Source organism: Coregonus lavaretus (genome assembly GCF_964263955.1).
Source record: "Coregonus lavaretus genome assembly, chromosome: 2".
NCBI lineage: Eukaryota > Metazoa > Chordata > Actinopteri > Salmoniformes > Salmonidae > Coregonus > Coregonus lavaretus.
The window spans coordinates 24,116,558-24,128,526 of NC_139989.1; the positions used below are offsets into that span (position 1 = coordinate 24,116,558).

Here is an 11,969-nt window from a genome sequence, read left to right on the forward strand (position 1 = left end):
GTGATGCTTGACTACTTAACGCTCTTATCATGGCTGTGCGGTCCTATTTTGGTCATCTTTAACACTAGAACTGCTGGGCCTTTCAGCCTGTAAGTACCCACTAGAGAACGTTGCTGGGCATAACCTTTAGCATACGCATCAGATGCATATCAACCCGCAAGGTGCGCAGGTCAAATTATTTGCCGTATTCCTAAACAAAAGCACTAGTGCATGAACAATTGTAAAGGTTGAATTGCATAAATAAAAATGTGTGGAAATACAGTGCCTTCGGAAAGAATTCAGACCCCTTGACTTTTCCCACATTTTGTTAGGTTACAGCCTTATTCTAAAATTGATTAAATCGTTTTTTCCCCTCATCAATCAACACACAATACCCCATAATGACAAAGGAAAAACAGGTTTTTAGAATTTTTTGCTAATTTATTACAAATCAAAAACTGAAATATTACATTTACATAAGTATTCAGACCCTTAACTCAGTACTTTGTTGAAGTACCTTTGGCAGCGATGACAGCCTCGAGTCGTCTTTGGTATGACACTACAAGCTTGGCATACCTGTATTTGGGGAGTTTTGAGCAAAATGTTTTCTGGTAATTTAATTTGGATATGAATTGGGATGAAGCATTAGGATAAAGCAGAAGTTGAATTTCCGTTGGACCTTTTACTCAGTACTTTGTTGAAGCACCTTTGGCAGCGATTACAGCCTCAAGTCTTTTTGAGTATGACCCTACAAGCTTGGCACACCTGTATTTGGGACCAACACTTTACATGTTGCGTTTATATTTTTGTTCAGTATGTATAATATTGTTAAATTAAGACAACCTGAAGTAGGTCCTGCTGCATTAGGTTATATTACCCTTTTCACACTACAGTACCACTAACTTTACTCCTCTGGTGGAAATATTTTATTTTCATATTGTCCTTTCCAGTAAGTCCAGGACCCGTATCCACAAACTATTTCAGAGTAGGAGTGCTGATCTGTCCATATAATCTTATACAAAAGGCTAAACTGATCCTAGATCAGCACTCCTACTCAGAGACACTTTGTGGATATGGGCCTTTATAGGCAACAGGAGCCAGCCAGCATTGTCTATTTTATTTATATTTTACCCTTATTTTACCAGGTAAGTTGACAGAGAACACATTCTCATTTACAGCAATGACCTGGGGAATAGTTACAGGGGAGAGGAGGGGGGATGAGTGAACCAATTGGAAGCTGGGGATGATTAGGTGGCCGTGATGGTATGAGGGCCAGTATGGGAATTTAGCAAGGTCACCGGGGTTAACACCCCTACTCTTACGATAAGTGCCATGGGATCTTTAGTGACCAGAGAGAGTCAGGACACCCGTTTAACGTCCCATCCGAAAGACTGCACCCTACACAGGGCAATGTCCCCAATCACTGCCCTGGGGCATTGATTTGTCCCATTCTTCTCTGCAGATCCTCTCAAGCTCTGTCAGGTTGGATGGGGAGCGTTGCTGCACAGCTATTTTCAGGTCTCTCCAGAGATGTTAGATCGGGTTCAAGTTCGGGCTCTGGCTGGGCCACTCAAGAACATTCAGAGACTTGTCCCAAAGCCACTCCTGCGTTGTTTTGGCTGTGTGCTTAGGGTCGTTGTCCTGTTGGAAGGTGAACCTCTCTACCATAAAGGCCTGTTTGATGGAGTGCTGCAGAGATGGTTGTCCTTCTGGAAGGTTCTCCCATCGCCACAGAGGAACTCTAGAGCTTTGTTAGTGACCATCGGGTTCTTGGTCACCTCCCTGACCAAGGCCCTTCTGCCCCGATTGCTCAGTTTGGCCAGGTGGCCAGCTCTAGGTAGAGTCTTGGTGGTTCCAAACTTCTTCCATTTAAGAATGATGGATGCCACTGTGTTCTTGGGGACCTTCAATGCTCCAGACATGTTTTGGTACCCTTCCCAAGATATGTGCCTCAACACAATCCTGTCTCTGAGCACTACGGACAATTCCTTCGACCTCATGGCTTGGTTTTTGCTCTGACATTCACTGTCCTTACATAGACAGGTGTGTGCCTTTCCAAATCATGTCCAATCAATTAAATGTACCACAGGTGGACTCCAATCATGTTGTAGAAACATCTCAAGGATGATCAATGGAAACAGGATGCACCTGAGCTCAATTTCGAGTCTCATAGCAAAGGGTCTGAATACTCCGTTTTTATTATATTTTTAATTTTTTGCTAAAATGTCTAAAAAACAGTTTTTGCTTTGTCATTATGGGGTATGTAGATTGCTGAGGAAATTGTTTTATTTAATCAATTTTAGAATAAGACTGTAACGTAACAAAATCTGGAAAAAGTCAAGCGGTCTGAATACTTTCCGAATGCATGACAAGATATTTTTTTATAATTTTTAATTTTTTTATTGTTTGGATAGAGTCAAGGATATGTTAGCCTATTTTTATTTTGCCTATTAAAAACGTATAGACTATTTCCCTTACATTAAGAACATTACTGTGTAATGCATTTTATCAATTTTATCTGTAGATTCGATTAGTAATAGGGTTATAATAAGTAATATGAATGAATGGCGCCGGAGAAGATGGCTGCCGTTTTGCAGCCCTCTAACCAATTGTACTATTATGTGTGTTTTTCCACGTTATTTGTAATTTATTTTGTACATAATGTTTCTGCCATCATCTCTTATATCCAAAAAGATCTTCTGGATATCAGGACAGCGATTACTCACCTCGTATTGGACGAAGATTTTTTCTTCAACGAGGCGGCCACAAAGGATATCCTACAGACACCCGACAAGGCACAAATCCCTGTCATTCGCATGAGAAAGAGACAGAGATGTTGTGGACGTAGGTCGGGGTGCCTTGTAAGGATCCGACGGCGAGCGAGTAAACTGCCTCTCCCATCAATCCTATTAGCCAATCTTCAATCATTTGAGAATAAATTGGATGACCTAAGATTACGGTTATCCTACCAACGGGACATTAAAAACTGTAATATCTTATGTTTCACAGAGTCGTGGCTGAACAACGACATGGACAACATACAGCTAGCGGGCTATACGCTACATCGGCAGGATAGAATGGCTCACTCCGGTAAGACAAGGGGTGGCGGTCTGTGTATATTTGTAAACAACAGCTGGTGCACAAAATCAAATACTAAGGAAGTCTCGAGGTTTTGCTCGCCTGAGGTAGAGTATCTTCTGATAAGCTGTAGACCACACTATTTACCAAGAAAGTGTATCTATATTTTTCATAGCTGTCTATTTACCACCACAAACCAATGCTGGCATTAATATTGCACTGAATGAGCTGTATAAGGCCATAAGTGAACAGCAAAACGCTCATCCAGAGGCAGCGCTCCTAGTGGCCGGTGACTTTAATGCAGGGAAACTTAAATCCGTTCAACCTAATTTCTACCAGCAATGTGCAACCAGAGGAAAAAAAACTCTAGACCACCTTTACTCCACACACAGAGACGCATAAAAAGCTCTCCCTCGCCCTCCATTTGGCAAATCTGACCATAACTCTATCCTCCTGATTCCTGCTTATAAGCAAAAACTAAAGCAGGAAGCACCAGTGACTCGGTTAATAAGAAAGTGGTCAGATGACGCAGATGCTAAGCTACAGTGAGGGAAAAAAGTATTTGATCCCCTGCTGATTTTGTACGTTTGCCCACTGACAAAGAAATGAACAGTCTATAATTTTAATGGAAGGTTTATTTGAACAGTGATAGACAGAATAACAACAAAATAATCAAGAAAGAACGCATGTCAAAAATGTTATAAATTGATTTGCATTTTAATGAGGGAAATAAGTATTTGACCCCTCTGCAAAACATGACTTAGTACTTGGTGGCAAAACCCTTGTTGGCAATCACAGAGGTCAGATGTTTCTTGTAGTTGGCCACCAGGTTTGCACACATCTCAGGAGGGATTTTGTTCCACTCCTCTTTGCAGATCTTCTCCAAGTCATTAAGGTTTTGAGGCTGACGTTTGGCAACTCGAACCTTCATCTCCCTCCACAGATGTTCTATGGGATTAAGGTCTCGAGACTGGCTAGGCCACTCCAGGACCTTAATGTGCTTCTTCTTGAGCCACTCCTTTGTTGCCTTGGCCGTGTGTTTTGGGTCATTGTCATGCTGGAATACCCATCCATGACCCATTTTCAATGCCCTGGCTGAGGGAAGGAGGTTCTCACCCAAGATTTGACGGTACATGGCCCCGTCCATCTTCCCTTTGATGCGGTGAAGTTGTCCTGTCCCCTTAGCAGAAAAAACCCCCAAAGCATAATGTTTCCACCTCCATGTTTGACGGTGGGGATGGTGTTCTTGGGGTCATAGGCAGCATTCCTCCTCCTCCAAACACGGTGAGTTGAGTTGATGCCAAAGAGCTCGATTTTGGTCTCATCTGACGACAACACTTTCACCCAGTTCTACTCTGAATCATTCAGATGTTCATTGGCAAACTTCAGACGGCCCTGTATATGTGCTTTCTTGAGCAGGGGGACCTTGCGGGCGCTGCAGGATTTCAGTCTTTTACGGCGTAGTGTGTTACCAATTGTTTTCTTGGTAACTATGGTCCCAGCTGCCTTGAGATCATTGACAAGATCCTCCTGTGTAGTCCTGGGCTGATTCCTCACCGTTCTCATGATCATTGCAACTCGACGAGGTGAGATCTTGCATGGAGCCCCAGGCCGAAGGAGATTGACAGTTCTTTTGTGTTTCTTCCATTTGCGAATAATCGCATCAACTGTTGTCACCTTCTCACCAAGCTGCTTGGCGATGGTCTTATAGCCAATTCCAGCCTTGTGTATGTCTACAATCTTGTCCCTGACATCCTTGGAGAGCTCTTTGGTCTTGGCCATGGTGGAGAGTTTGGAATCTGATTGATTGATTGCTTCTGTGGACAGGTGTCTTTTATACAGGTAACAAGCTGAGATTAGGAGCACTCCCTTTAAGAGTGTGCTCCTAATTTCAGCTCGTTACCTGTATAAAAGACACCTGGGATCCTGAAATCTTTCTGATTGAGAGGGGTCAAATACTTATTTCCCTCATTAAAATGCAAATCAATTCATAACATTTTTTACATGTGTTTTTCTCGATTATTTTGTTGTTATTCTGTCTCTCACTGTTCAAATAAACCTACCATTAAAATGATAGACTGATCATTTCTTTGTCAGTGGGCAAACGTACAAAATCAGCAGGGGATCAAATACATTTTCCCCTCACTGTACAGGACTGTTTTGCTAGCACAGACTGGAACATGTTCCGGGATTCTTCAGATAGCATTGAGGAGTACACCACATCAGTCACTGGCTTCATCAATAAGTGTATCGATGATGTCGTCCCCACAGTGACCGAACGTATATACCCCAACCAGAAGACATGGATTACAGGAAACATCCGCACTGAGCTAAAGGCTAGAGCTGCCGCTTTCAAGGAGCGGGACTCTAACCCGGACGCTTATAAGATATCCCGCTATGCCCTCCAACGAACCATCAAACAGGCAAAGAGTCAATACAGGCCTAAGATTGAATCGTAATACACTGGCTCTGACGCTCGTCGGATGTGGCAGGGCTTGAAAACTATTACAGACTACAAAGGGAGCACAGCCGCAAGCTGCCCAGTGACACAAGACTTCCAGGCGAGCTAAACCACTTCTATGCTCGCTTCGAGGCAAGCAACACTGAAGCATGCATGAGAGCACCAGCTGTTCCGGATGACTATGTGATCACGCTCTCCGTAGCCGATGTGAGTAAGACTTTTAAGCAGGTCAACATTCACAGACGGATTACCAGGACGTGTACTCCGAGCATGTGCTGACCAACTGGCAAGTGTCTTCACTGACATTTTCAACATGTCCCTGACTGAGTCTGTAATACCAACATGTTTCAAGCATACCACCATAGTCTCCGTGCCCAAGGACACTAAGATAACCTGCCTAAATGACTACCGACCCGTAGCACTGACATATGTAGCCATGAAGGCTGGTCATGGCTCACATCAACACCATTATCCCAGAAACCCTAGACCCACTCCAACTTGCATACTGCCCCAACAGATTCACAGATGATGCAATCTCTATTGCACTCCACACTGCCCTTTCCCACCTGGACAAGAGGAACACCTACGTTAGAATGCTATTCATTGACTACAGCTCAGCATTCAACACCATAGTGCCGTCAAAGCTCATCACTAAGCTAAGGATCCTGGGACTAAACACCTCCCTCTGCAACTGGATCCTGGACTTCCTGACGGGCCGCCCCAGGTGTTAAGGGTAGGTAGCAACACATCTGCCACACTGATCCTCAACACGGGGGCCCCTCAGGGGTGCGTGCTCAGTCCCCTCCTGTACTCCCTGTTCACCCATGACTGCATGGCCAGGCATGACTCCAACACCATCATTAAGTTTGCCGACGACACAACAGTGGTAGGCCTGATCACCGACAACGATGAGACAGCCTATAGGGAGGAGGTCAGAGACCTGGCCGTGTGGTGCAAGGATAACAACCTCTCCCTCAACGTGACCAAGACAAAGGAGATGATTGTGGACTACAGGAAAAAAAAGAGGACTGAGCATGCCCCAATTCTCATCGACGGGGCTGTAGTGGAACAGGTTGAGAGCTTCAAGTTCCTTGGTGTCCACATCACCAACAAACTATCATGGTCCAAACACACCAAGATAGTCGTGAAGAGGGCACGACAAAGCCTATTCCCCCTCAGGAAACTGAAAAGATTTGGCATGGGTCCTCAGATCCTCAAAAATTCTACAGCTGCACCATCGAGAGCATCCTGACTGGTTGCATCACCGCCTGGTATGGCAACTGCTTGGCCTCTGACCGCAAGGCACTACAGAGGGTAGTACGTATGGCCCAGTACATCACTGGGGCCAAGCTTCCTGCCATCCAGGACCTCTATGCCAGGCGGTGTCAGAGGAAGACCCTCAAAATTGTCAAAGACTCCAGCCACCCTATTCATAGACTGTTCTCTCTGCTACCGCACGGCAAGCGGTACCGGAGTGCCAAGTCTAGGTCCAAAAGACTTCTCAACAGCTTCTACCCCCAAGCCATAAGACTCCTGAACAGCTAATCATGGCTAACCGGACTATTTGCACTGCCCCCCCACCCCCACCCCCCACCCCATCTTTTTACACTGCTGCTACTCTGTTAATTATTTATGCATAGTCACTTTAACTCTACCCACATGTACATATTACTTCAACTACCTCAACTAGCCGGTGCCCCCGCACATTGACTCTGCACCGGTACCCCCCTGTATATATAGCCTCCCTACTGTTATTTTATTTTACTTCTGCTCTTTTTTTCTCAACACTTTTTTTTGTTGTTTTATTTTACTTTTCTATTAAAAATAAATGCACTGTTGGTTAATGGCTGTAAGTAAGCATTTCACTGTAATGTCTGCACCTGTTGTATTCGGCGCATATGACCAATACAATTTTATTTTATTTTATTTTGAATACAGTTCAGTCTTGCCATCTGTACGAGTGCATACACACCAACCTATTGCGTTAAATAAAATAGAATAGAAAAGGTTGAAATATATATAATAATAATACTAACATTAATAAGAGTAATATTAATGTAATATAATAAAAGGAGATCATATTTGGTGTTTGGCAGATGGAAAGGCTATCTGTATATGGCAGAGATACATACCTTTGTCACGTCTCAATTTTTTTATTCTGGTCACTGCCGATGGCAACAGTGGGATGCATGGTGCTGAGGATGCAAACATTTATTTATTTTACATCTGTACAGTGTGAGTGTTACTTTACCACTCTCCATCACTGATGTGGAGTACAGCACCGCTGGTATGTTGTTTTGCGCAGAGGGTGGCAGCTCCTGTCTCTGTTCACGGTTCCGAGCAGGCTAGTCTTCCTTGCAATCAACTAGTCTGACAGGGAAATTGATGTGAAGAATTTGTCCAGGGTCACATTTCTGCAGTCTCAGATAGTCTCTCACCCGCTGGCCTAGTTTCATCTTTCCCCAGATATGGAAAGCCATTGAGCTAGAACTTGGTTTCGACATTGGTGGGTAACCAAAACTTAATTCCAAATTTGTCCGGTTTGTTGGCCATGTATTGGGTAAAATGGCACCGAGCTTTAGTTGGGAACCGTTGCTCATCGACAGTTATGATCTCTTCTGGCTCATAACAAGCAATGCATTCGAATAGCCGACGCACTTCCCGCGGTTACTTTGTTATTGTCATGCCACTCAAGATTGGAAAATGCCGCCAAATGCACACAAATTTTAGTTGAGAAATAAATCATACATCACTGAAAACGGAAGCATTTAGCTGCCGAAACTCAATTGGAAATGAAAATAGTAAAATGATAAATCAATATGTTTGCAATTCCTTTTCCTAAATGGGTATGCATTTTTTGGACAAAATTCTAATTGAAATGCCAAAAAAGATATTGCATTATAGCTTCCATGATTGAGTATGCATAATGTCTGCCAATTTGAAAAATGTTACTATCCAGTACACCACTGACACAATTAATGTAAATGCTTAAATGACAAATAATTTCTCATGTTTGCCATTTAATTTCCTTGTTGTGATAGCATGAATTGTGACAAAAAGCAGCTGCTTGGAGTATTGCTTCTTCAACCTTTGTAATGTATTCCCTGTGGATCTGATGATGTTTTTTCCAACTGTTCAGAGAAATTATCCATTGAAGTTGCTTGCATACTTTACCATGCATTTGTGTGAAAGTGCCAAGTTTTGCCCACTAGATGCCGCTGTTCCTGCTACTCCCACCACACCATTTTATCCATTTTGCTGGTCTCTTGTATATATTAAATGAATCACAACATTTTCTTTGCAACTTTGGGTAGAAAATGAATTGCTTTTGCTCATGATGAAAAATACATTGTGTGGGCTATTATGTCGTCAAGCCAACCCTCCATGAAAGCCATTCAGTTGGTCCTTCTCTTAGCAACCTAATACTTAAACCCAAATCAGCTTGAATAGTCCAATCCAATGCCCTTCGGCACATTTGTCTTGTCACCTCAAGGTAATAATAGCAAAGAAAATAAAAAGGTAAACAGCCTCTGAATACTTTTCTGTTTGTGATTAAAACATTCTGACAACTGAGCAATGTAAAATATTATTATTATTATATTTAGGAAAAGTCAGGGAAGGTTCTAGTGTTAATGGGCGCCGGTTGCGGTCGGGTCTATGTTAGCTAATGTTATTAGGTTGTTGGTGTCTGTTTAGATATTGATCCCCGACCGGTAGTCAGTGCTGTTCTGTTCTAAGCCGCTGTTGATGTTGTTTCTCAAGTGTTTCAGGGATGGGTGAGGTGGGTGTTAATTCAAAAACAGCGTCAGTTAAGCCTCCTCTCGTATTAGATGGCAGGGGATGTGAAGTAGCAGTAAGATTTTGAGAATGGAATCTGTCTGGAGAATGAACAGGTTGGACATGCTCCCTCCCTCCCTTTAGAGAAGGGATTATGTCTCTACAATGAACAGGTTCGTTAGAATGGTTGAGAAAAAGACTATGCTACTTCCATCACAAGTGCGCGCATACACACACACACACCGTGGCCTTGTGTGAAGGCCATGGCACAGCCTACAGTGGTGTGCTAATTGCTGTGTGTGTGGATCTCCTGGGAGGCTGGGTGTCCATTCATGGAGGAGCTGAGCCCAGTGTGTGTGTGGGTCTGGTATCAAAACAACCAGTACACATCGAGAGAGCGAGAGACCCTCCAACCCAATACAAACTTTCCAACCCAAAAAGGCCTGTTGTGTTGATGGTATCCTCAATGAAATGATAAAATATACAGACCACATATTCCAATTAGCTATACTAAAACTCTTTAACATCATCCTTAGCTCTGGCATCTTCCCCAATATTTGGAACCAAGGACTGATCACCCCAATCCACAAAAGTGGAGACAAATTTGACCCCAATAACTACCGTGTGATATGCGTCAACAGCAACCTTGTGAAAATCCTCTGCATTATCATTAACAGCAGACTGGTTCATTTCCTCAGTGAAAACAATGAACTGAGCAAATGTCAAATAGGCTTTTTACCAAATTACCATACGACAGACCACGTATTCACCCTGCACACCCTAATTGACAAACAAACAAACCAAAACAAAGGCAAAGTCTTCTCATGCTTTGTTGATTTCAAAAAAGCTTTTGACTCAATTTGGCATGAGGGTCTGCTATACAAATTGACGGAAAGTGGGGTTGGGGGAAAAACATACGACATTATAAAATTCATGTACACAAACAACAAGTTTGCGGTTAAAATTGGCAAAAAACACACACATTTCTTTCCACAGGGACGTGGGGTGAGACAGGGATGCAGTTTAAGCCCCACCCTCTTCAACATATATATCAACGAATTGGCGAGGGCACTAGAACAGTCTGCAGCACCTGGCCTCACCCTACTAGAATCTGAAGTCAAATGTCTACTGTTTGCTGATGATCTGGTGCTTCTGTCATCAACCAAGGAGGGCCTACAGCAGCACCTAGATATTCTGCACAGATTCTGTCAGACCTGGGCCCTGACAGTAAATCTCAGTAAGACAAAAATAATGAAATGTCTTTATTCTTTTGAAACTTCTGGGTGTAATGGTTACTGTTAATATTTATTGTTTATTTCACTTTTATTTACTATCTACTTCACTTGCTTTGGCAATGTTAACATACGTTTCCCATGCCAATAAAGCCCTTAGAGAGAGAGAGAGAGAGAGAGAGAGAGAGAGAGAGAGAGAGAGAGAGAGAGAGAGAGAGAGAGAGAGAGAGAGAGAGAGAGAGAGAGAGAGAGAGAAAGAGAGAGATTTGTGAAACAGAAAGTTCTAGATTCAAAGTGTCCCTTTTATAACAAGGCTGCTTTCCTGTTAATGGAAGTGCTTTTAGAAGTTCCTTTGGCTGTATCAGGCCTGTACACCTGGGAGACTCCCAGACAGACCTAGAGAGAGAGCGATCTGTATTTCTGGCTCAGCTAGAAGCAGGCAGGAGACGCTTTTTTCTTAAGTAGCCTGTGATTTGTGCCCACTGCGTAGAGAGAGAGAGAAGTCAGGGAGATGGAGAAAGCAGAGAAAGTCAGAGTAGAGCAATAAGTGAGAGTAGAGCAAGAGGTTGAAAGAGGGAAAGAGAGTCAGGGAATGAAAGAAAGCATGGGCAAGGAAGAGGGGGGAAATGAGAGAGATTGTTGCTGTAATGGTTGCTGTACTATATTTGTGTCAACTTTGTTTTGTCTTTATTTTTGGTGTGTGTGTCAGGAGTTCATCCTGAACCAGGACTGGAACGATCCTAAATCCCATCTCCAGCAGTGCTGCCTGACCCTGCACACAGAGGGCAAGGAGCCCGACATCCCCCTCTACAAGTAAGCTACTGCTCTCGCCATCCCTCTCTCCCTCCAAATCAAATCTTATTTGCCAAATGTGCCAAATACAACAGGTGTAGACCTTACAATTATATGCTTACTTACAAGCCCTTAACCAACAATGCAGTTTTAAGAAGAAAAAAAAGTCTTAAGTAAAAAATAATAATAGCAAATACAGTGGGGAGAACAAGTATTTGATACACTGCTAATTTTGCAGGTTTTCCTACTTTCAAAGCATGTAGAGGTCTGTAATTTTGATCATAGGTACACTTCAACTGTGAGAGACGGAATCTAAAACAAAAATCCAGAAAATCACATTGTATGATTTTTAAGTAATTAATTTGCATTTTATTGCATGACATAAGTATTTGATCACCTACCAACCAGTAAGAATTCCGGCTCTCACAGACCTGTTAGTTTTTCTTTAAGAAGCCCTCCTGTTCTCCACTCATTACCTGTATTAACTGCACCTGTTTGAACTCGTTACCTGTATAAAAGACACCTGTCCACACACTCAATCAAACAGACTCTGACCTCTCCACAATGGCCAAGACCAGAGAGCTGTGTAAGGACATCAGGGATACAATTGTAGACCTGCACAAGGCTGGGATGGGCTACAGGACAATAGG

The 11,969-nt window shown here is 43.0% G+C and overlaps 1 protein-coding gene across 1 annotated transcript in view; it reads left to right on the forward strand.

Moving 5' to 3' along the window:
- The window catches only part of LOC311138616 (ribonuclease 3-like), a gene marked incomplete at both ends in the record, with an annotated part of 241,316 nt that extends 229,972 nt beyond the window's left edge, over positions 1 to 11,344 (forward strand). The window contains 1 exon segment of the mRNA XM_084173376.1: positions 11,237 to 11,344. Within this exon segment, the coding sequence (XP_084029502.1) occupies positions 11,237 to 11,344 (108 nt within the window).
- Positions 11,345 to 11,969: the final 625 nt, after the last annotated feature.